General features: G+C 35.9%; 2 protein-coding genes across 4 annotated transcripts in view; both read left to right on the top strand.

The window, feature by feature from the left end:
• The window catches only part of AGPS (alkylglycerone phosphate synthase), a 150985-nt gene that overhangs the window by 71960 nt on the left and 54015 nt on the right, over nucleotides 1–25010 (top strand). For all 3 annotated transcript variants that reach the window (XM_055289829.2, XM_055289830.2, XM_055289831.2), the window contains exons 9-11: nucleotides 1048–1173; nucleotides 7551–7659; nucleotides 21517–21644. In XM_055289829.2, the coding sequence (XP_055145804.2) occupies nucleotides 1048–1173; nucleotides 7551–7659; nucleotides 21517–21644 (363 nt within the window). The remainder of the gene's footprint in view (nucleotides 1–1047; nucleotides 1174–7550; nucleotides 7660–21516; nucleotides 21645–25010) is intronic.
• LOC129488100 (uncharacterized) lies at nucleotides 3195–6417 on the top strand. The gene is made up of 2 exons (XM_055289847.2): nucleotides 3195–4027; nucleotides 5061–6417. The coding sequence occupies exon 2, from the start codon at nucleotides 5512–5514 to the stop codon at nucleotides 6262–6264; it is 753 nt and encodes a 250-aa protein (XP_055145822.1). The 5' UTR covers nucleotides 3195–4027; nucleotides 5061–5511; the 3' UTR covers nucleotides 6265–6417.

The following is a 25010-nucleotide window of genomic DNA, read 5'->3' on the forward strand; positions in this document are numbered from 1 at the left end:
TAACGGTTGATGTCTTTTAAAATCTTGTTTTCCTAGCAGCAAAATTAGAATAGATAGAGAATTTGTATTGCTGATATGCAAAACCTAACAAATTATATTTAACCTAATAGGCTTTCATATTTCAGATTACAACTTTCACACCATACTTAAATACAAATATACAGACGTGGCTGACATATTCTACATCTGTGCGTGGCTTACTTGAAAAATAGAACAGTTGCTTAACTGGATGACTATCAAAATGGTCAACACAGATTGATGGGCTTGAGTGTAGCAGCCAGCGGGTATGCAGATGGTGGTGTCTGTACCGTTTGAGAAGAGGTGGCTGAGTCTTTAAAATGATTTCATTGGAATGGCTTTGGTGGTGTTGCAGTAAAGGGCATCTATTCAACCTCAGGTGCTGTGCAGATGGCAAAGCCAAGATAATGTAGAAAAATGAGAAACAAGTGACCATTTAATGTACAGTAATGCATGATCTGCATCACAAATAAATGACGGTATTACATGCAGGAAACCTAGCCAGATGCCTGTACATTAAAACACATGACTCCTTGAAAGAATTAAGTACAGGCAATTTGCTCGGATTTTCTGCAGGCCTGCTGCATATTACATTAGGGTAGAGAGAACAAGAGATTAAGTGCTTTATTTATTGAAAGTGTTTAGGTAAAGTTGGCAGTTATTTAAGCATAATCTGATCTCCATAAATATTTAAATTATCTCTTTGTAGAAAAAAAAGTGGGAAAGGACAGCTCGCCTTAAAACAAAAGGATGTAAGGAGTATGATTATCTGGTGAACCCGTGAAAAATAGAACTTCTTTTGGCCTACATATTTTAATCTTGTAACATTTTCCACTAGGCAAAAGCTTTAAAAAATTTTTAGGACTAGTGTGATAAAAGTATCTTTTTTTTTTTTTTTTACTATGTAGGAATTAATAAATTCAAATATCAATGACATATGGAAATTTTAAAGTGGGAGGAGTTAATGTGTTGAGTGCTGTATGTAATGGGACCATTTTCACTGTAAAATGTTAAATTTTTGTTTTTCAGCTTAAAGAAAGTGGTTATTGTACAGGTCATGAACCAGATTCCCTGGAGTTCAGTACTGTAGGAGGATGGGTATCTACTCGGGCATCAGGCATGAAGAAGAATATCTATGGCAATATCGAGGACCTGGTAAATATTTTTCTAGTTATTATGTAATAATTGATTAGTATATAGATATTATTATAAAATGATTAGAAGCCTTTAAAAATTAAGAGTTGGGGCCGGGCATGGTGGCTGACGCCTGTAATCCCAGCACTTTGGGAGGCCAAGGTGGGCAGATCATGAGGTCAGGAGATCAAGACCATCCTGGCTAACATGGTGAAACCCCGTCTCTACTAAAAATACAAAAAAAAATTAGTTGGGTGTCATGGCGGGCTCCTGTAGTCCCAGCTACTCGGGAGACTGAGGCAGGAGAATGGCATGAACCTGGGAGGCGGAGCTTGTAGTGAGCCGAAATTGTGCCACTGCACTACAGCCTTGGGCGACAGAGTGAGACTCTGTCTCAAAAAAAAAAAAAAAAAAAAAAGAGTTGGATGGTAGATTCCCCCCTCCCATAAATATACTCGTTTTGACTATAATAACATTGGACATGTATAGTGGAAAGTTAGTCAAAACACAACTGTGGTCATTATTTAAGGATGCCCCTTTTCAGGTGACTACATTTTAAGCTTTGTAGATGTTTCACAGTATCCAGCTCATAAAATACAGTCAGCTCTCTATATCCACTGGTTTTGTATCCACAAATTCAACCAAATGCAGCTCAAAAATATTTGGAAAAAAAAAAATACCACAAGGAAAATAATACAAAAAATGTAGTACAACAACAATTTACATAGTATTTACATTGTATTATTCATAAATATTCTAAAATGATTTAAAGCATAGGAGAGGATGTGCATAGGTTTTATGCAAATACTGTGCTATTTTATGTAAGGGACTTGAGTACTATGGATTTTGTTATCCTCGAAGGTCCTAGAACCAGTTCTATGGGGATACTGAGGGATGTCTGTATACAAATACTATTTTACAAGCCTCGGAAATGAAGTCTTCAACTCTACTGTGATTTTAGTCCATTTACTTAGATGATTTTATTTTTGCTACTCTGTTTCCTTAGGAGATTTTGCATTTTTCTGAAAATAATTTTTCCTATATAGAATTAAAGAGGCTGATTGAAATTGTTCTACCAAGTAGTGGTATGACCTGTCATGTTTTATGGGCACACTACTTTTTGTAGCTGATATGGTGCCACTTTGCTGGGAGTTAGTATAATAATAGTATATAACTCTGGGCACCCTAGTTAGGGATTAGGTATCATTTGTTGCCTTTTCAGTGATTCGTTGTGTGAATTTGTACAAATTGGTTTACCTTTCTAAACTTCAGTTTCCTCTTCTGTAAAATAGAATAATGATATTTGCTGTATAGAATTATTGTGAGGAGTAAAGGACATAAAATGAAAACTCAAAATCTCTGGTGTGTAGTAGGTGCTTCATAAATGTTGTTTCCTTATCGTCAATATTTTCATAGTAGTTTAAAAGAACTTTAATTTGAGACTATTAAAGTGATGTTCCCAACATTATTCCTGGAGCTATTTAGCTTTGCTTTTGAAATCTAAAGTTTCCACATTTTCATCAATATCTTTGTTGATAGGAATATTAAATCTTTAATAAAATATATTGGTTCTTTATAGTTAACACTGAGGAATTAAAAACTTTTGTCTATATTGTGAATACTTTTTAAATATTTTCATTATCCTATTTATTTTTCTTTATTCAAAGCATTTAGAAAAGCACATTTTTCTTTTTGCAATTAAAATAATCTAAATTCCGTTTTGGGGAGAAAATTTGATCCTTTTGCTATTGGGTTATTAAGGACTTTATCAGAGTTAAGCAAATATTTGGTAAACAGCTGCATTTAGCACTGCGAAATCATGTAATTTATTTTAATCGTTTTTTGGAGATATTTAAGGGATACAAATTATAAGTGTACATCCTACTGTAATTATTTGCATTAATAATTACTTAGCACATTTTATTTTATTTTATTTTTGTTTGTTTGTTTTTGAGACAGAATTTCATTCTTGTTGCCCAGGCTGGAGTGCAGTGGCGCAATCTCAGCTCACTGCAACCTCTGCCTCCTGCGTTCAAGCGATTCTCCTGCCTCAGCCTCTGGAGTAGCTCGGATTACAGGCATGCGCCACCATGCCCAGCTAATTTTCTATTTTTAGTAGAGATAGGGTTTCTCCGTGTTGGCCAGGCTGGTCTTGAACTCCTGACCTGAGGTAATCCTCCCACCTCGGCCTCTCAAAGTGCTGGAATTACGGGCATGAGCCACTGTGCCCAGCCAGCCATTTTATTTTTAACTTAAATTTTTAACTGTGCAATATATAGTATCCTCTGAAGCTGTCTTAATTTATATTGTTGGCTTTTGTGAAAATTTTCTAAAGTTGATATTCTTTTAATACATGTGGCTACAATGGAACCCATGAAAAAATTAAAGAACGTGTTAATATATTTCTTAACATCAGTGCATATTTAATTAAAGCACAGTAAGTAATGATGCTCATAGCTTATTTAACTGTTTGAAAAAAGTTGAAGATAGTTGTTTAGTCCAAGTTTTTTAAAAATTTAAAAGTTTTAACGTCTGAAGAGTCAGAAGTCTGTGTACAATGGGATATACTTTTCATCTTAAATTCTGGTTCCCACTTGTTTTCAAGGTCATTTTAAGGAATTCCAACTATAGTCCGTCTCAAATACTTCTTAATTTAGTGAATGTCTCTTCACTAACGGATTTCCTGAGCATATCTGATTACGCTTTCTTGTGCTAGTGTTACAGAGCTGAAGCTCATCACTATTAGCGGTAATCCACTGCTTCTATGAAAGGAGCCTTGCTACATTCTTCAGTTATGAAGCATTGTTAGAAGGAAAAACATTGAACTCTGTAGTGACAAAACCAAACTAAAAATACTGGATCTTCACAAAAGAAAGTAAAGTATGATGCAGTGAGCATTTCATTTTGAAGAATTTTCTGAAGAAAATGCTTCTTTTAAAATTATAATTGTGAATAGACAATTCAAGCAATTAGAAACTTATTTTTTATTTAAAAATATTCATTACAGAAGTATAAAAAATGTATGCTATAGCTGGGCATGGTAGTTCACACCTGTAATCCCAGCACTTTGAGAGGACAAGGCTTGAGGCCAGGAGTTGGAGACCAGCCTGGGCAACAGAGCAAGACGTCATCTGTACAAAAAATTAAAAAATTAGCTGGGCATGGTAGCACATGCTTGTAGTTCTAGCTACTCAGGAGGCTGGAGTGGGATAATTGCTTGAGCCCAGGAGTTTGAAGTGACAGTGAGCTATCATCCCACCACTGCACTCCAGCCTGGGTGACAAAGCAAGACCCTATTTTTTTTTTTAAGTGTTCTATGTATATTAAATACATATCATTTTGAACACTTTTAACATCTTCATATTCATCCTTCTGTCATGGGGTTCTTGGGGTGTCACTTTTTTAGCCAGAAACCTCTGGCTGGCGGCATGTTTGCCCAAGTTTTGCTTGGGCCCACTGGGCTTGTTCAGCCCACTCGGCCTGGCAGGCTGTGCTTGGCTCACGCTACTGATCTGGATCCCATGCTTGCCAACGGCGAGCCAGGCAGAGCAGTGAGGGGTGTGTGAATGAGTGAGTGTGGAGTCTGGCCACAGCACACAGCTAGGCACGCCAGCTGTGGCAGGACGGGCAGCTCCAGGCATCAGCTCCCTACAAGGCTGTGGCTGGACCAGGCATACTGCAAGCAGCTTCCATTGGTGGCACCAGGGAATGTGGTGGTGCCTGGAAGCTTGGAGATGCCAGGGACTGCAGAGCCCCAAAGAGTGTGCCATAGCCCTGGCTCAGGGAGCTCCTAGGTCTGGGCTCCTTGAAGGGCCACAGCTCTTCTCTCCTTCTCTTTCCTCTCTTTCCTTCTCATTGCCCTCCATGGGGTGAACAAGGGGCGTGTTTCAGCCCTGTTTGTGTTACAGCTCTTTCAGCTCCACCATTTGGCGGGTCCTGAGTTTTTGTCCCACATCCAGGAAGAATGAGGTATGCAGACAAGTGGAGGGTGAGCAAGGTGAAGGATTGCTTTATTGAGTGACAAAACAGCTCAGAGGAGACCCGTATTGGGTAGCTCCTTTCCGCAGGTAGGCCATCCTGATGAGCATCCAGCTCTCAGCAGAGAGCCCACAGTGGGTAGTTCCTCTCCACAGGCAGGGCGTCCTGATGAGTGTTTAGCCCTCAGGAGAGAGGAGACACACAGTGGGTAGCTCCTCTCCATAGGCAGGGCATCCTGATGAGTGTCAGCTCTCAGCAGAAAGGAGATCCACAGTGGGTAGCTCCTTTCTGCAGACAGGTCATCCTGGCATCTGCCTAATTCTGGCAGAGTCCTGGGTTTTTATAGGGTTCAGAGGGGAGGAAGTGTGTGCTGATTGGTCCATGGGTGGTTATGGGCAATCCCAGAAAAGCATCATAAGTTCCCACTCCAGTCCATGGAACTGGCAGCCCAGTCCCCAGGCGTCAGGCCCTTCCTGGCTTGAAGGTGGGGTTTCACCGGGGACTGCCCATTTCCGCCCAGGAGCTTGTCTGCCTCCTGCCGCTGTTTATGGTGCCCAGATGCCCAGGCTGTTCATGCTAAGAGCCTCCTGCAGGCCAGTGCCAAGCTGCCCTCAGCCCGCACTTATCCTCCCTTCTATGCTCATTGGTGCCCAAAGTCCGGAGGGGGCTGAGGCAGCAGGGGGTGGGCATGTCAGCACTACCATGAGCATGCGCACACCCGGCTGGGTTGCGCGCAGGCTCGGCAACTTTTCTCCAAGATTGGAGCAGGCGCCAGAATGGGGAGAAGCCAGGCGGTGGAAGCAGGCACTTCCGAGCCTGCAGGGGCCGGGGGCTTCCCAGGCCCCCAAGAGTGTAGAGATGCCTGGGTCTGCAGCCGCAGCTGGGTGGCTGCAGCTGTGTCCAGGAGGGTGGGATTCCTGCGTGCTTCTGGCCCCCAAGAGCACAGGGATGCCTGGGTCCAGAGCCACAGCTGGGCTGCCACAGCTGCACTCAGGAGTGCGCGGTTTTGCTCTGCCAACTAGGAAGGGAGTGGGGCTTCTACCTGTTTCCAGCTCCCGTTGGCTCACAGCCCTGGTCATGCCACCCCCTCTGCAGCCGATGTCTTTGCAGCAGCCACTCCAGATGGGCTGCTAGTGCCATCACTTCTAGAACCGTTTCTAGACATGCGATAAGCACATGAATATATTTAGTTTTTAATATAAAAAAGAGGACCATATGTGTTTAATCTGCTCTTTAACTTGTGTCATCAATATATTAACATGTAAATGAACAGGTTTGCACCATCGTTTTTAAAGAGTTATGTAATTCTTTTATTGAGAATGCATGGTTTATTTAACTCCCTCTTAATGAACATTAAAATTATTGATTTCAAAATTACAGAAAATAAAGGGAAAATATTCTTTTTAAAATTTCTTTGGTATACATCTTTAATCATTTTCTTTGGTTAAGCTCCTTTAGTTGATTTGTTGGATCAAGAAGTTTATACATTTTAGACTTTGGATCCTTACAGCCAAATTGCCCTATAACAATTTTGTACCAATTGACATTCTCACTAACACCATGAGAATCTTTGTATTTTACTGGACGTTTTATTTATGTTTTTGTATTTTGTTAATTGCTAATGAATGTAAGCTTTTAAAGGGTCCTCATTGGCAATTTTTATTTTGTATTTTGCGAATTGCTTATTGATGTTCTCTGCTCATTTCCTTCAATAATAAATAGACTGTTGTTATTTATCTGTCCAAAATTCATTCTAAAAATATTTTGGATTTTTACCTAACCACTTCTGATTCAGATCTCAGGAACTATTTTTAGAGTGATCCTCCTTCCCTAGTATACTTACTTTCTCATTTGTATGAGTCACACATCTCTTTCCTTCTCTTAAATTCAGTCATTGTTTCTACTGCTTCATCCCAATTTGACCTGATCATAATTAATATTTAATTCTTTTCACTGTTTTCTACTAAGTGGGATTGAAGGTGGGGATAAAGGGAGAATAATTTTTTTCTTAGAATTCTAAGTGTCTAGATTAGTGCCTGACCTGAATAATATGCTTCATAAAGGTTATGATTATTGCTTAGTTTTTGAGTCTTTTAGTTCTGTGCCATATGGATAACCCTAAATTTGGTTTAAATAAATGTGTTATTCTGTTGTTCTTAAGATAATAAATATACTTAAACCACTTTAAATCAAGGGATGTGCAATCTTAGAATGGTTTTTCCCTCTTTTAAGGTTATATACAAATTTAACTTTAGTCTAAAAATTACTAAAAGATACCAGAATTCTTAAAAGCATCACAATTTATTACTTAACCCAATACTTTAAAAGTAGGTTTTACATAAATATATATAAATATCTGTACATAGACACACATTCACTAACAGATGTCTAGAATTTACATCGTGTATTGTATTAAACAGGTGGTTCATATAAAAATGGTAACACCTAGAGGTATAATAGAAAAAAGCTGTCAAGGACCTCGTATGTCAACAGGCCCTGATATCCATCACTTCATCATGGGATCTGAAGGTAAATATAACTGTAAATTTATTAAGAAAAAATACAGGTTAGTCATGCAGTTTTGTGAAAATCTTTATATTGTGACATCAGATCTTTGAAAGACATATTTTATATGTTTAAGGAATTTTTTAAATTTTTATTATTTTAAGACTATAAAGTTTTATTATGAGAACATCTGATTAAACTTCCTCTTACATTTTGCTTTTTTATGTTTCTAGAGACAGCTTGATCTTTTAATTTTTATTTTAGAATTTTTAATGAATTTCAGGAAAAGTGGTCATTAGGATTTAAAATGGTTTATTTTGACATTTTGTATTATAGTATTCTTAAATCTTGTCAGAATTATCGGGGGAAAGGATTAATAAAGCATTATCTTATTGTCTTGTCTTTCTATAATTATGTATTTTATAAAGTTAATTACTATTAGAAGTGGAATTTAAAATTCTGCTGGTTCACATATATTTTAAACTTTTGTTGGTCTTTTAATTTTTCACTACACAAACAGTATCATTTGCTTGGTTACTTAATGCTGGGTAGATTTGAATGTAGTTCATCTCATCTAAAACATTTAAGTCCTGTGCAGATCTGGAAAGAAGTAACCTTAAAATAATTATTATGTAGGCATGGCGAATTGTATGGATAAAGTAAACATGGGCTTATTTTTCAGTTTTTAGGGTGGGAGAGGGACATTCCTTAAATTCAGAGAAATAAATTAAAATGAACAAGTGTTTCTAGATTAACAGAGGAGCTCATTATTCACTTCAGAAGGTGGTCCAAGCTGCAGAAGATATATTTTGGTAACATTTAGCTATATTCGTGAATAAAAGAGCAGGTACAATAAACTAAGATGTTAGGCATAAATTCTCTTCTTTGACAGTAACATCAAAGAGGGAAAGTATAATAAACTATGTTTCTTAGTGATGTGGTAGAGATCAGTTGTTTGGCTGATGACCAGTAGTATTGCTTAGATGTTTTTCATGGTAACCAATGACAGACCTTTGTCAAGGTATCTCACCAGTTTACTCAGTTTGTTCCTTTTCTGATCAGCATACTCTTCTATGAAAAAACAAAACTAAATTTGTAATAAGAAAAATAATCCTAAATTCATTTAAAATAATGTAGTTACTTAATATTATTCTGGGACTTCTTATACTAATGCATCATCTACAAATTAGAGGAATGTAACTTTTTGCCATTAGAAGTCAAGTTGAATAACAAAAATAGCTATTAAAACTCATAATTTTTCATTACATTATTGATATTTACATAATTGGAGTCAACTCTATAAATATAAATAATTTTTTTTCAAATAGCCACATTATACTTTTTTTTCTCCCGTCAGTTAGCCTTTTAAAAATTCTAGTTGCTAGACATTATGCTGGGACATTTAAGACAGATAATAACAGACAGTTACACAACAGCGTGACAAACTACATGATCAAGTAAAAGGCAGAAGAAATATAAACAAGATGAAGTTGATAGGTGCTTACAAAGGCTTCCCCAGAGAGGCCATACCTAAAGTGGTCTTTGAGGTTGATAAGAAGAAAATAATTACAGGTCAAGTTGAGGGAAGACAGAAGAAGGGAGTTGCCCTGCAGAATGACCATCATGTTGGTGGGCTTAGAAATGAGAAAGGGCCATGTCTGCCTCATTACGAGGCTGCTGGTTTTTCAGTATGACTGGAATGTAAGGTTTAATTGTGGAGCAGAACAGGCAGCAGGTCTAGGAGCAGAATGGTAAGGGCTACAGGGTAGTTCGAGAGATAATTTGGTCTTTTCATGCCTTTTAAAATGGTTTGAACTTTTATCTAAAAGACTGGATTACCTCCGTAGGTAGTCACTAACTGTATGAATTTAAGGAAGGGACAAACTTATTATAGTAAAGTAAGCAAAGAACTATAAGAGATTGGGCTGGGCGTGGTGGCTCACACCTGTAATCCCAGCACTTTGCAAGGCTGAGGCAGGTGGATCACTTGAGGTCAGGCGTTCAAGACCAGCCTGACCAACATGTCGAAACCCCGTCTCTACTAAAAATACAAAAATTAGTCGGGTGTGGTGGTGCATGCCTGTAATCCCAGCTACTCCGGAGGCTGAAGCACGAGAATCGCTTGAACCCGGGAGGCAGAGATTACAGACTGCAGTGAGCCTAGATTGTGCCACTACACTCCAGCCTGGGTGATGGAGTGAGACTTTGTCTCAAAAAAAAGAAAAAAGAAATATAAGAAGAGATATGGTTTATTTAAAATTCATGAGACTAAATTACTATAGTTAAATGAGATTTTATTACAAAGTACATGCAACATAGCATACTGATATAAGAGCATGAACCATGAGGTCTATCAGATCTGGATTTCCATCCTGATTCTACTACTTATATTTCCATGACTTTGTATAAGTTAGATAATTTTCAGTGCCCAATATCCTCAGCCATAAAATGGGAATAATAAAATTATTCATCTTCATAAGTGTGTTATAAGGATTGAGATTATGCTGAACAATTTAGTGTAGTAAATACTATTGTAGCTGCTTATTATTTTGATATCAATGATCTTTACAATTTATGGTCCCTAATCCCCATTTCAGTTTGTGAATATAGAGTTATTTTAATATAGGCCAGGAGACAGCATGATTGAAATAGTAAATTTATATGAAATCATATTCTTATGTAAAATGTATTTTATCTGCTATTTTGACCTACCTGTGTAATAACTTCCTGCCTTAAATGTGAATCATAAACTTTTCTTGAGCTTTAAAAAAATTTCTTTTACTTCAGTTAAATCATTTGATGACAACCTTGAAAGTATTACTATCCAAAAACCTATTTTCTCCATCCGACTAAGTTCTATACGTGATTAACCATATTAAGTTTAATGTGTTTGTCTTGTTTTGTGTTATGAATTTTTCATAATGATTTTTTTCAACAAATAACTTTCTCCTATTTTAGATGCTATAACATGATCGGTATAATGAAAAATATAGTAAATATTCAAGCATTTGAAATGCTTTCCATTCTGTTTCTATATATGGTATTTACTATATATGGATTTGCTCTTTTATTTGAAAAACAAAGTACGTTTTTGTTTTTTAACCCATGACTCACCCTTTTTTTAGTCTTTGTCTACAATTAAAGAGATGAAATACTCAATGTCAGTTCTTTTGTAAAGTTTCACTAGTTATTCTTTGCTTAAATGAAGATCATCCTTTGGTAGGTTCCTCAGGAAAGGCACAGTTATATATCCCCAGAGTTCTGGAATGTTCCAAACTGGTTTTCTGTGGCTGTGATACTTGAAGGACAGCTTGAGTGAATACACCTTTTGGTCTTTAATTTCTTTAAGTTTCTTTAAAATGCTGTTTCCACTGTTACTTTGTTTTATATATTATTTTAAAGAAATATGATACCTGTTTAATTTTCTTAGTAGCCTAATTTTCTCTTTTTGCCTGGAGGCCTTGAGAATTTTTTTTCTTTATTGTTAAGTCTAATACTTTTGCAACTTAGAGTTGATAGTCCTGGGTTATTTTGCTTCAGTACCCAGTGGACCCTTTCTATTTGTAGACTCAGGTCTCCTTTTATTTCTGTAAAGTTTCTTTTGGATTGTAGTGTTAAATATTAGGGTTTTTTTTTTTATTGTTTCAGTTTTCATCCTCAGGGACATTGATTATACACATATGTTTGACTTTCTTTGCTAGTCTTCCGTTTCAGTCACTTTTTCTCTGACCCTTTTTCTCTGACTTCTTAATTTTCATTCTCTTGATTATTTTTCTGGTTTTTTTTTTCAATGCCCTGTATTAAGTTTTAATTTGAATCTATTTTGTATTCTCCTTTGGGTAGTTTATAACATAGCCTTTACTTTTTATGTGCCTTTTTTTGGTTCTGTTTCTTTCCTCAGGTTAGTCAGCTCTTGTTTCATTTCTTGTTGTTGGTTTTTATTTGTTTGTATTTCTGATTCAAGGTATTTTTTCATATCCCTGTTGCTTGATTGATGATATTTAATTCATGTTGTGTTACAGCTTTCTTCAGGATCGTGGCTGGTTTTAGGGTGGAGACTTTTCACCAATAGTAATGTTTTTATTGGCGTTTTCTGACTTTTGTTGTTGTTTTGTTTACAGATCTGATCTGCCTTTTTCTAGTCCTATTTGTTACTTGGAAAGGGCTCCTATTTTGAGAGTGTTCTTTCCTGACACTTCTACCCTCTGCTGTGCTCTTTGTTTATAAATGGTGGTGTTTTTAGTGAAGGAAGAATTGGCATGTCTTGTTTCTCTTTGATTTCTATAGGGTCTTTAATTTCTCTTTATTACTTTCTTCTTTCTCTTTACTGGCTTGTCTGCAAGGAGTCCACATACTTTTACGTGTGTACACGTGTACACATCTTGCTTCTCCAAGGCAGCCATTTCTGGTTCCTTCCATTTTTAAACTTCTTCCCATAGCCAGGGCTATGGACTACCAAGTCCTGTATAATATTTTGGCATTATTATTGCACTTTTGTTTTCTGGGAGTAATTTTGGCTGTACTTCCTCCAGTTCCTCTGTTACTCTCTACTTTTTTGTGTGTAGTCTTTTAATAAGACTCCTTTTATTTACTTTTCATCCTTATAAGCTTATAGCAGCTGGAAGGCTATAGGAAATCTGTTGAAATTTTTTCTTTTTATCTCTACTTACAGGTAATTTGAAAGTTGCAGTGTTTTTTGTTTCCTTATATGCTGAAGATCTAGGTCCTGTGTGCCTTTGTTTTCCTTGTTGATTTTTATATTTTGGGGAGTTGAAGAAAAGAGAGGGAGAGAAAAGATTCATAATCAAATGCCTGCTGTTCTTAATCCTTAATTCCTGAGAATATGTTTTCAAATTATGAGAGTTACTTTAAGCAAATACTTGCATTTTATATCAAACAGCATTTGAAGCCTTCAGTTTTCTTTGAGAACAAACATATTTGAAAATTATAAAACAGGAAATTCTTAAGTTTATTGACACTTTTTTTTTTTTAAGCAGAATGGAAAGTGAATGACATACAAGCCTCTCTGATGTCACATTGCCATGGAGTTATTTGGAAACAATTATATAAAGTGAATGGAAAGTACTGGCATAGCATACATATAATTAAGTAATAAATAATTTAAGTAGTTTTATATCACTCTATTAACATAATATTCCCAGAACAAAAGTATCAATAAATACATTAAAACTCTACATAAATGGGCCTTTTGATGCAGTGAATTTGGAATATCTATTTGTGATTGGCTGAGTTTGAACTTAAGTCAGAATGGAAGCTGCCCCTGTCAAACTGCGTTTGGGACCTGGATGGATTTTTATCTTACACTGGGACTATGCAGAATTCCTAGCTGGCTTGTTGCACAGACTCACCTTGGTCATTTCATTAACCTTGCAGTAATGCAATGCCTTGTTTTATACTACTAATTTTTTTTTTTTTTTTTTTTTTTGAGTCAGAGTCTGGCTCTGTCCCCCAGGCTGGAGTGCAGTGGCACCATCTCGGCTCACTGCAAGCTCCGCCTCCCAGGTTCACGCCATTCTCCTGCCTCAGCCTCCCGAGTAGCTGGGACTACAGGCGCCCGCCACCACGCCCTGCTAATTTTTTTGTATTTTTAGTAGAGACAGGGTTTCACTATGTTGGCCAGGATGGTCTCGAACTCCTGACCTCATGATCCGCCCACCTCGGCCTCCCAAAGTGCTAGGATTACAGGCTTGAGCCACCGCGCCCGGCCTATACTACTAATTTTTAAAAGTCTCATTTATAGATTTATGGTGAGTTTCACTACTTTAGATTGCCTACAGTATATATATGAAGCAATATACAGAAATTTAAGTCATGATGCCTTCTTACTAGTACCTTAGAATTTTGATGTAGAATGAGAATTTTAAAGAAAGTTTGTTAATGTAACAGTATATACATTTAAGAATAAACTTTTTGAATAAGTAATAACTTGTACATTTATAAAATTTGGATATGTAGAAACATGGGAAATTCAAAAGTTGCTCAAGAATGTTATAGGGAAAAATTTGCCTCCTATCCCTGTCTTACAGGCATCTTCCCTGTCCAAAGGCAACACTATTGCTACATATAACTGATGCAGGATTTTTGCTCCTTAGCTCAGCTAAAATCTTGTTGTATGGCTAGGAAAAAATTAGCTATGCAGATACGTTGAAAGGTGAGGAGAGCAGAAGTTATTAAAAGAAAGCTCTCAGCAAAAAAAGGAGTTCTGCCAACAGGCTCCCACCTCACAGATCAAATACCAGGCCACCACATGCACAAGCTGAAGAGCCCAGGCTTCTTCCCCCTGCACAAGACACACATTCCTGGTGACTGCACCCCACTCTCCCAGTGCACAGGCGGGCCCCCATCTGCTGTGGGCATGCCCAGACAAGGCCTTGGTTAGGTTCCCTCATCTGCACAAAAGCATCTGATGTAAACACTTGTGGAGCAGGTTAGAGATTCTCTGGGACCCTCCCTTACCTGCCTCCTGTATCTACCATAACCATGTATGTATATATTTTTTAAAAAACAAATGGGAGTTTACTACTCTTTGCTCATCACATTTAGAGCCAGTTCATTCTTTTTGACAGCTGCATGATATTCCATTCATTGAATATGCCCTGATGTATTTAACCAAACCCCTGTTGGTTGGCATTTAAGTGGTGTCCAATTTTGTCTTTGGCTTATATTTAGATTACAATGTTGTGATTCAAAGAAATATTCTCAAATGTCTTCATTTCTTAGAACTTAGGAAATATTTCACCAAAAGCTTAGAACTTGGAGTTTGGTTTTGAATAGAAATGTTTTCCTGGTTAAAGTCAGGGTTTATACTCACCTTCTTTAATGAATTTCAATCTTGTGAGTTTTGAGTTTGATCAAGTGGTTATTAAAGTTTTCCATAGTCTGTAGACAGATTAGAGCAAATAGAAGAGATGATTCATGCGTTAGGAATTTCTGCCTGACAAATTTCCAATTTATTTGTAACAAGAACTAACTGTGAACATGAGATGTTAATTCCAAGATACCAGGAATTTCTAAAAGTGTTGAAAAGAGTGGAAAGAATGACAGATAATCTTAGTGATATTGTCAGTATAGTGGAAGGAAATTAGCAAATTAAAGTGATACTACTTGTCTTGGTGAGAAAGAGTAGGTGCGGTAGATAATTCTGTGTTAGTGGATAAGACAGCATAGTACTAATAGGTAACCTGTCAACCCTTTGTCTCTTCTAACAAAGTTTTGGAAATTCACCTCAAAAAGAAACTGTATCTTTTAGCTATCACCATTCCTCCCTCCAGCTCCCCAGCAATCCTGCCCCAAGCCCTAAGCAACTACTGATCTTCTTTTGATCTCTATAATTTGCCTGTTCTGGAAATTACACAGAAATGGAATTATATAATATGTAATCTTATGACTGGCTTCTTTCACTTACCACATTTTAAAGATTCAACAGTTGTAGTGTGTATCAGTACCTCATTCCTTTTTTTATAACTGAATAATATTCCACCGCATGCATATTCTACATTTTGTTACTCCATTCATTACTGAGATTGTTTCCACATTTTGGCTGTTATGAATTGTGCTGCATTAAACATTTATGTACAAACTTTTGTGTGACATATTTTTATTTTTGGGGGGTTTATAGCCTAGGAGTGGAGTTGCTGGCCTTATAAGTCATAACCCTATGTTTCACCATTTGAAGAATAGCCAGACTGTTTTCTAGCATGGCTGCACCATTTTACATTCCTACAAGCAGTAAATGATGGTCCCATTTTCTCTAAGTTGTGTAATTTATTGCTATACAGTTGTTCATAGTGTTCCTTTATAATCCTTTTTATTTTTGTAAGATTACTAGTGATATCCCCTATTTTATTTCCAATTCTAGTGATTTGTGTCCTCTCTCTTTTTTTCTCGGTCATTTTAGCTAAAGATTTGTTAATTTTATTGACCTTTTTGGAGAACTACCTTTTGGTTTCATTGATTATTTTTTATTGATTTTCTATCCTTGATCTCATTAATTTCACTTCTAATCTCTAATAATTCCTTCTGTCTGCTTGTGTTAGATGTAGTTTGCTCTTCTTTTTCTAGTAGCTTAAGGTAGAAGGTTAGGCTATTTGAGATTTAAAAATATATATACAGACATTTACCATCACAATTTCTCTCTAGGTATTGCTTTACCTTATCTGATAAGTTTTGGTATATTGTGTCTTCCTTTCCATTCTTCTCAAACTGTTTTCCAATTTCCCTGTTGATTTCTTCTTTGACTTGTTGATTATTTAGTAGTGTATTGTTTAATTTTCACATATTAGTTAGCTTTCCAATTTCTTTCTTATCAGTTTCTTATTTCATTCCATTGTGGCTTGAGAACACTGTATTATTTCAGTCTTTGAAAATTTGTTCAAGTTTATTTTATGACCTCGCTAGCATGTAGTCTATCCTGGAGAATGTTCTGTGAGCACTTGAAATAAATGTATATTCTTCCGTTGTTGGGTGGAGTGTTCTATTCTGTTAGGTCTAATTGGTTTATAGTGTACAAGTCTTATTGCCTTCTTGGTCTTGTGCCTAGTTGTTGTGTCCATTATAAAAAGCGAGGCATTGAAGTCTCCAACTGTTATTGTTGAATTATCTATTTCTCCCTTCATTTCTGTCAGTTTTTGCTTCATAATTTTTGTACCTTGTTATTAGGTGCATTCTGTTTATATTTGTTGTTTTGTCTTCCTGATGGCTTATCATTATAAAATGTCCTTTATAGCTAGTAATAATTTGTTTCAGTCTGTTTTGTATGCTATTAGTATATAGTGACTCTAGCTTTCTTGTGGTTGCTGTTTGCATTATATATATTTTTTCTTTCAATCTAGTCGTATCTCTGAATTTAAAGTGTAGATTCTGTATATAGCAGTTGGATCTTTTTAAAAAAAACAGTCTCACTATCTTTGTCTTTTCTTCTGGTTGTTTAGCCCATTCACATTTAATGTTATTATTGGTATGGTCGGATTTATGTCTGCCTTTTTTTTCCCCCCTTTGTGGGTCTCATGTCTTTTTGTTTCTGTAGTTTGTGATTATTGCTTTCTTTTGCCTTAAGTGAGTATTTTCTAATGTAGCATTTTAATTTCCTTAGTGATTTTTTTCAGTATACTTGTTTGAGTTACCTCCTTAGTAACCTCTATAAATGTTACAAACCAACAATACATTGCTAACATTACCACTATATGTAACTGGCTTTCAAAGAAGCTGAAAGAAGAAAGGCGAGCAAGTACAGGTTGAGCATCCAAACATGAAAATCCAAAATCCAAAATGCTCCAAAATTTGGGACTTTTTGAGCACTGACTTGACACTCAAAGGAAATGCTCAGTGGAGCATTTTGGATTTTGGATTTTTGGATTTGGGATGCTCAACTGGTAAGTATAATGCATATATTCCAAAATTCAAAAAATCCCAAATTGAAAACACGTCTGGCCCTAATCATTTCAGATAAGGGATATTCAACATTTCTAGACATAGAACATTTTTTTGTATTACCCATTTTGTTTATCCTTTCTGCTTCTCTTCATTTGTTCCTGTGGGTTTACATTACCATCTGTAATCGTATCCTTAGCCCAATAGAGCTTTACTTTCACTCGCTTCTTTTGTGCTAGTATTGGCACATATATCACATTTGTATGTGTTACAGATCCAAAAATACATCATATATGTATTGCTTTATACCAATGCTTTTTAAATCAGATGTGAGAAGAAAGGAGAAGCAATATGCATTAATACTATCTTTTGTAATTACATAAAATAGAAGAAGACTCAAAAGTGCTCTTTTTTGTATATATTAATTTGAATTACCTTTTGGGGTCACCTGCTTTTAGTTTGAAGAACTTCCTTTAGTATTTATTGTAAGCCTGGTTTTCCTGCAATGAAGTCCTCTCAGCTTTTATCTGTGAATGTCTTTATTTTGTTTTCATTTTTGAAAGATAACTGCTGGATGTAGGATTCCTGGTTGACACATTTTTCCCCCTTTCAGCATTTTGAATATATTATCCCACCACTGTCTGACTTTCATTGTTTCTGCTAAGTCAGCTGTTAACTTTATGAGTTTTCTCTTGTGATCGATGAGTCATTTTTCTCTTGCTGTTTTCAAGATTTTTCTCTTGCCTTTGACTTTTAGCATTCCTACTATGATGTGTCTGTTTGTGGATATCTTTGTGTTGCTCCTATTTGAAATTTGTTGAGCTCCCTTGATGTATAGGTTATTGGTTTTTAATAAATTTAGGAAGTTTTCAGCCATTCTTTCTTTGAATAATTTTTTCTGCTCCTTTCTCTGTTTTTCTTCCAGTACTCCCATTACATGTAAATTGGGGTGCTTAATGGTTTCCTGCATTTCTCTGAGGCACCATCCATTGTTCTCTCTGTTCTTCATATTGCATAATCTCTATACATCTGTCTTCAAGTTTGATATTCATTCTTTTGCCAGAGACCATCTGTTGTTAAGCCCTTCTAGTGAATTGTTCATTTCAGTTATTTTGCTTTTCAACTCCAGAATTTCCATTTGATTCTTCTTAATAGTTTATCTTCATTTATAATCTTTAATGATGTGACATTGTCATCAGAATAATCCAGAATAATCCAATCAAATTCAGACAGTTTAGAAGGGGTAGTTCTGGAGGTTAGTGTTTGAGATTTTTAGGGCGAGCACAAGAGGGGTCCTCCCCATTGTCTCCCAGGCAAACTAGATGGCCTACATTTTAGGCTATATCTCTAGTGAATCTACTTGTGGCTTCCCAATTACCTTTTTACCACATCATTCACTGTTTTTGAGAATGTCCTTGGACTTGGACTTCACCATGCTCTGTTGCAAATAAAGTCATTTCCATTGGAAAGAGATTAGGAGCTATCTGTCTTATGGCCTGTTTCTCTCCCCAGAGAGAATCTCTGAACCATGGCTCAGGAGTTAGGGGTGGGGACAATGGCATGTTTCTATGTGAGTAACACCTCTGCTTTAGGAGCTGAATGCTGGGAGAAAGTCGGGAAGGAAATTATGTTATCTAGGTTTGCTTCTCCTGGCAAGAAACCAGCCCTTTATGAGCCAGGACAAGGGGATTGGGACCCCAGTTTTAGTGTGCTACACTCAAAGTAGAGCTTTTGTCTCACAGTTGGGGCCTGGAGCTACAGGGGAGCACTACCTCCCAGCTGCACTCACCTGGAACTTAGCCTTGGGAAAAGGTAGCTGGGGTCAGGATATTATATGGAATAGGATCAAAATTTTTTCTGAAATTAAGAAAGTCTTTAGATATATATTCAAGAGAAAGGAAAATATGTGTCCACATAAAAACTTGTACATGTATGTTCATTGCAGCATTATTAATAGTAGCCAAAAAGTAGAATCCTATATGTTCATCAACTGATTAGCAGATAAACAAAATGAGTTATACTATACAATGGAATAATATTTGGGAATTAAAAAGTAATGAAATGTTAATACATGCTATAGCATGGATGAACCTTGAAAACATTTTGGTAAGCGAAATAAGCCAGTCACAAGGCCAGATATTACGAGTTCCTTTTACATGAAATGTCCAGAATAGGCAAGTCTGTATAGACAGAAAATAGATTTGTGGTTGCCTATGGCTAGGGTGTGGGAGTGGAAATGGAGAGGGTTTGTTTAGTGGATATGGTTTCTTTTTTGGGATGATGAAAATGTTCTAAACTTAGATTGTAATGACAGTTGCACATGTCTGTGAATATAACGCAAAACATTGTATTTTGGGGCCGGGCGCAGTGGCTCATGCCTATAATCCCAGCACTTTGGGAGGCCAAGGTGGGTAGATCACCTGAGGTCGGGAGTTCGAGACCAGCCTGACCAACATGGAGAAACCCTGTCTCTACTAAAAATATAAAATTATCCAGGCATGGTGGCGCATGTCTGTAATCCCAGCTACTTGGGAGGCTGAGGCAGGAGAATTTACTTGAACCCAGGAGGCGGAGGTTATGGTGAGCTGAGATCGTGCCATTGCACTCCAGCCTGGGCAACAAGAGTGAAACTCCATCTCAAAAATTAAAAAAAATACCATTTAACCCAGGCATCCCATTACTGGGTATATACCCAAAGGATTATAAATCGTGCTGCTATAAAGACACATGCACATGTATGTTTAGTGCAGCGCTATTCACAATAGCAAAGACTTGGAACCAACCCAAATGTCCATCAGCGATAGACTGGATTAAGAAAATGTGGCACATATACACCATGGAATACTATGCAGCCATAAAAAAGGATGAGTTCATGTCCTTTGTAGGGACATGGATGAAGCTAGAAACCATCATTCTCAGCAAACTATCGCAAGGACAAAAAACCAAACACCGCATGTTCTCACTCATAGGTGGGAGTTGAACAATGAGAACACTTGGACACAGGAAGGGGAACATCACACACCAGGGCCTGTTGTGGTGGGGGGAAGTGGGGAGGGATAGCATTAGGAGATATACCTAATGTAAATGACGAGTTAATGGGTGCAGCCCACCAACATGGCACATGTACACATATATAACAAACCTGCACATTGTGCACATGTACCCTAGAACTTAAAGTATAATAAAAATATATATAAATAAAAAAATTAAAAAATAAATTGTATTTTGCACTTTGAGTGAATTTTGTAGTCTGTAAATTATGTCTCAGTAAAGATGCTAAAACAAAAGAGAACGTTTAGTCACTTTTGTTATCTTTTAAATTTTGTAAGACATATCTATTTCGTATTAAAATATTTATCAAGCCAAATTTGCAGAGCTTTTATGATCATACAAGTCACAAGTTATTTTATAACCTCAGTAGGAAATCATGTGTATATGTGGTGAATATATTGTGATCTAATGTAATTTGCTTTTCATAGACTTGTCATAGTTTTTAATCTTGTGTTATATATTGACAAGTTGTTTTAATTATATTGTAAACTTATTGGAAGCTTTGGTTTTTGCGAAACTTTCAAATTTCTTGTGTTATGAAGATCTGCAGTTTCAAGGATTTCTCCCTTCTTTACTCTTTTGTTAAAATAATGCTCAGAAAATTTACTAATAAAGTTATTAATTTCTAACATTTGTACGTCAGAAACCATTTGAAAAGCTTGGCTTTGTGAATATAATAGTTTAACTTGTTTTTTCCTCTCTAATTAGTCCCGCTTATAATAAAGAAAAGAGCATTTCTTTTTTTAATCTTTTTTTACTTTTTGTTTCGTTTTGTTTTTTCGTTTTTTAATTTGTGTGTGTGTTTATATTTTTTCTTTTTAAAGAGCATTTCTTTTATTGGTGGTCATCTTATGTTAGGTATTTATAATGACTACTTTGTCTCCATCTGGTATTTTTTGTTCCTTAAAAGGGCATCTCAGTAATGCCTTTATCTTTTCTTTCTATTAATTCTTAGGAAAAAAAGCAAGATAATATTTCCTCAGATTTCTTCTATCATCTTAGATTCTCATTGAAGGTTAGGGTTTTTTCGCCCAATAAATTGTTTTTAAGACTAAAAATAAGCACAAATACCAAAATACACTTTTGTCTGAATACATGAGACATAAGAACCCATTGTTTTTCAATTTTTTTATTTTAATAAGTTGTAATACTTTAAAAACCATTTAAAAGTAACCTTCTTGGATAAAGTTTACTTTAAAATGTTGAAAAATATTTGTACATGACTAAGTAAAGCATATTCCTAAAGCTTTTTCGAGAAATTATAAAATTTGCTTAATTTTATAATTTTTTCTAGAATGACTTGAGTAGCCATTATTCCCCAGGTAGACTTGATAAATTTAAATATGCATAATAAATTGAATTAATAGATTAAATAGATTGAAATATGATTTAGAAAATTGTCATGTGATGTACTGGATTATTCCCCCTTCTTTTTTTCAGGAACTCTTGGTGTAATAACAGAAGCTACAATAAAAATTAGACCAGTCCCTGAATACCAAAAGTATGGCTCAGTAGCTTTCCCTAATTTTGAACAAGGAGTAGCCTGTTTAAGAGAAATTGCAAAACAGGTAAAAGAAAAAATATATATATATACATATATATGTTTATGTATTTATATTTTTCAAATTCTACTACATAGTTGATTGTGATATGTTACAACTAATCTTCATATTTAGTTGTATTATATTTGTGGTTTTTACCCAGTTCTATATGAAAAGGTAGTGTTGTACAGTCATCCTTTAAGTGCAGTTACTATTTCTTTGAGTAAGTATATTGCTATCAAACTATTTCTTGGTCTAGATGGCTATATGATTGTAAGCCAAGGTGAGATACGTACTTTGGTAGCTTCAGATGACTTTGCCTTTTATTGACTATTATGTGTCTTAAGTTATTTTTGGGTAAGATATTTTATGATTAATTGAAGTGATATTTAATTTAAATTGAGACATTTATTGAAATTAAAAGTAATGGCTAAATATCAAAGACCCCAAAACTTAAATATAGGTAATTCAACTTCATCAATTCATAGAGTGTGCTGCTACTAGGCTATACTTTGTTTTATAATATTATCTAAGCTATAGCTTAAATTAAGGAATATAGTATGTATAATAAGCTAAAAAGAATTTTTATTTTCTGCTCTCCTTAAAAAATATATTATTAAGTTTTTTTAAGACAAGATAATGCTAAGTAATTTTATTTATGTATTTAGTTCTGTCAGTATGGAAATTTCTACATCTCTCTCGGCGTTTGGTTTATTGTTTAAACTACAACTCTTTATGAATAATTCTTAATTCAACTTTCCCAGCAGGGAGGAAGTCAAGGGAATGTTGACAAGGCAAAAGGAACTCTAGCCTCTCTTTTTTTTTCTTTCTTCAAACTCCTGAAATTTTAATACTTCCTATCAGCTATACCCAAGTAGAATCTTGAGGACAAGCAAGTTTTTGATGTGACCCATATAGGTCAGCTTCCTGATATCCAGAGCAGTGTGGAGGAAGAATCTGTTGAGGCAAAGGAATCATATCGAGCAAGTAGTCTATGTTTATCTTGGAATTTGTAAGGTACAGAAATGGAAAATGATAAAGAGTCTCTCATTTTCCCATCATCTCAAGACAACCACTATTAATGCTTTAAAGAACTTTAAAATGAGAAAAAATATATACATTATTTACTCACATATATATCATTCCCAGTGCCGTTTATGCCATACACTCATTAACTTTTACTTTCTAAGACACTCATTCTGTCTGGCAGTTTCCCACTTTCATGAAGTACAGCTATATGACCACCTAATTCACCAGCTGATGTGATAATTTTTGTAATTTTCAAGTAGCTTCACTTACTTGTCAGTTAGATTGTTAGTATGGGTCCTTTGATCTTGATTGCTAGACTACTCCTGGGTAGGGAGAGGATTCAAAAGGAAGTGTGGTCCTAGAATAAGCATTCTTGGACTTGTGGCAAGTTACTTTGGTAGTGGTAAGGCAGAAGTGATTAGTAACAGTTGAAATCCTTACATTAGAGGCCCTAATTCACTAGAACTTTGGGGATATGATATTATGGTTAGGGAGCTAGAGTGTGTAGTATTAACACCATGTTTGCTAAAATGACGAGGTGGCAATAATATTTAAAACAATAAAGGATTATTAAGTAGAGGAGGATTGGAGATAAGTTTTTAGAGTAAATAGTATTTGTTATACTAAAGTAACATCTGAGCACTGAGTGGTGACATTCCCGTGTGTTCTGGTACTTGTTTCTAAAATATTCCATAATTCAAAGGCAGAGGAAAGGAGTTTCAAATTGAGATACCCCAGATATTAAGAAGTAAAAGAACTTGCAGAGCCTTATGGTTTTGCCTATGAATTAATACATGAGAGAACAGGAAGCTAGGGTGTTTTTTTTGTTTTTTTGTTTTTTTAATGACCAGAAGTTCACTAATTGAAAAATAAAACAAAGATATTCCTATATATATTTTCATTAATTTCAGACTGTTCTTAATGAGCAGCTTTTAAAATTTCAAGTGTTTTCATTTTGTATTATGACTTATCTTTGTGTAATGATTTTGGATTACAGTCACTGGGTGAACATCCTAAGAATTTTTAAAAATGAATAAAATGACGAGTTTTACTGATTTGTGTAAGGATGAAGGAAAATTCCATCCCCTGCTTGTCTTAAATAGTTTTATTTTCCTTCTGTCTTTGTTGAGCTTCACTATTCCCCCCCCCCACAAAAAGTGTGTTTTTTTGTTTGTTTTTTAAGATGGAATCCCACTCTGTCTTCCATGCTAGAGTGCAATGGCGCAATCTCGGTGCACTGCAACTTCTGACTCCTGGATTCAAGCAATTCTCTTGCCTCAGCCTCCCGAGTAGCTGGGATTATAGGCGACCACCACCATGCCTGGCAAATTTTTTTGTATTTTTAGTAGAGATGGGGTTTTGCCATGTTGGCCAGGCTCGTCTCCAACCCCTGACCTCAGGTGATCCGCCCGCCCCAGCCTCCCAAATTGCTGGGATTACAGTCATGAGCCACCGTGCCCAGCCACAAAAAGTGTTATTAAAGAATTGTACTTCATATCATTTCTTGTTCAAATCTTGAATGACATAATTCTAATTCACCATTATTGCCTCTAATTTTATGAAAAAAAATATGAATGCCAAATTAGATTTTTCCTTTTTGAGACAGGGTCTCACTTTGTCGTCCAGGCTGGAGTGCAGTGGCATGATCACAGTTCAACGCAGCCTCTCAATCTCCTGGACTCAGGTGATCCTACCACCTCAGCTTCCTGAATAGCTGGGACCATGGGCACACACCACTATACCTGGCTAATTTTTTTTTTTTTTTTAACTTTTGTAGAGATGGGATCTCCGTGTTCCCCAGGCTGGTCTTGAACTCCTGGACTCAAGCGATCCTCCAGTTTAGGCCTCCCGAAGTGTAGAGATTGCTGGCATGAGCCACCATGCCCAGCCCCAAATTAGATTTTTAAAAAAATTACAGAAGTTATAAAAGTAGTTTGGATTTGTATTTATTTTCAACAAAATATCTCAGAGAGGTCATGTTCAGTCTGTATTGACCAACTCTGCCCCTTTAATAATATCGCCCCTGTACAGAACACAGATTTAGTACACTCATAAATCTTTTGATTGGATGTGTGCATATTTTATGTTTTCTTGATGCTCCATCTACTTTTCCACACTGCAAATACTTACATGTAAATCTATCTTAAATTTCATTAATAAGAAGTGATGTACAAATGTATCAAAATTCCAAGTTTATAATTTCATTACAATGGAAATGTTGATTTCCAACATTTCCAACATAAATAGTTGGTGTAATCTGATACAGTTTTTATTACAATTCGATATGCCCCTGATAGAAAGTGACACAGAAGACCTACTTGTGCTATTGAAAAGCAAGTATGGAATTTTCCTTCATCCTTGCAG

This window comes from Symphalangus syndactylus, chromosome 8 (genome assembly GCF_028878055.3).
Source record: "Symphalangus syndactylus isolate Jambi chromosome 8, NHGRI_mSymSyn1-v2.1_pri, whole genome shotgun sequence".
NCBI classification, from domain to species: domain Eukaryota; kingdom Metazoa; phylum Chordata; class Mammalia; order Primates; family Hylobatidae; genus Symphalangus; species Symphalangus syndactylus.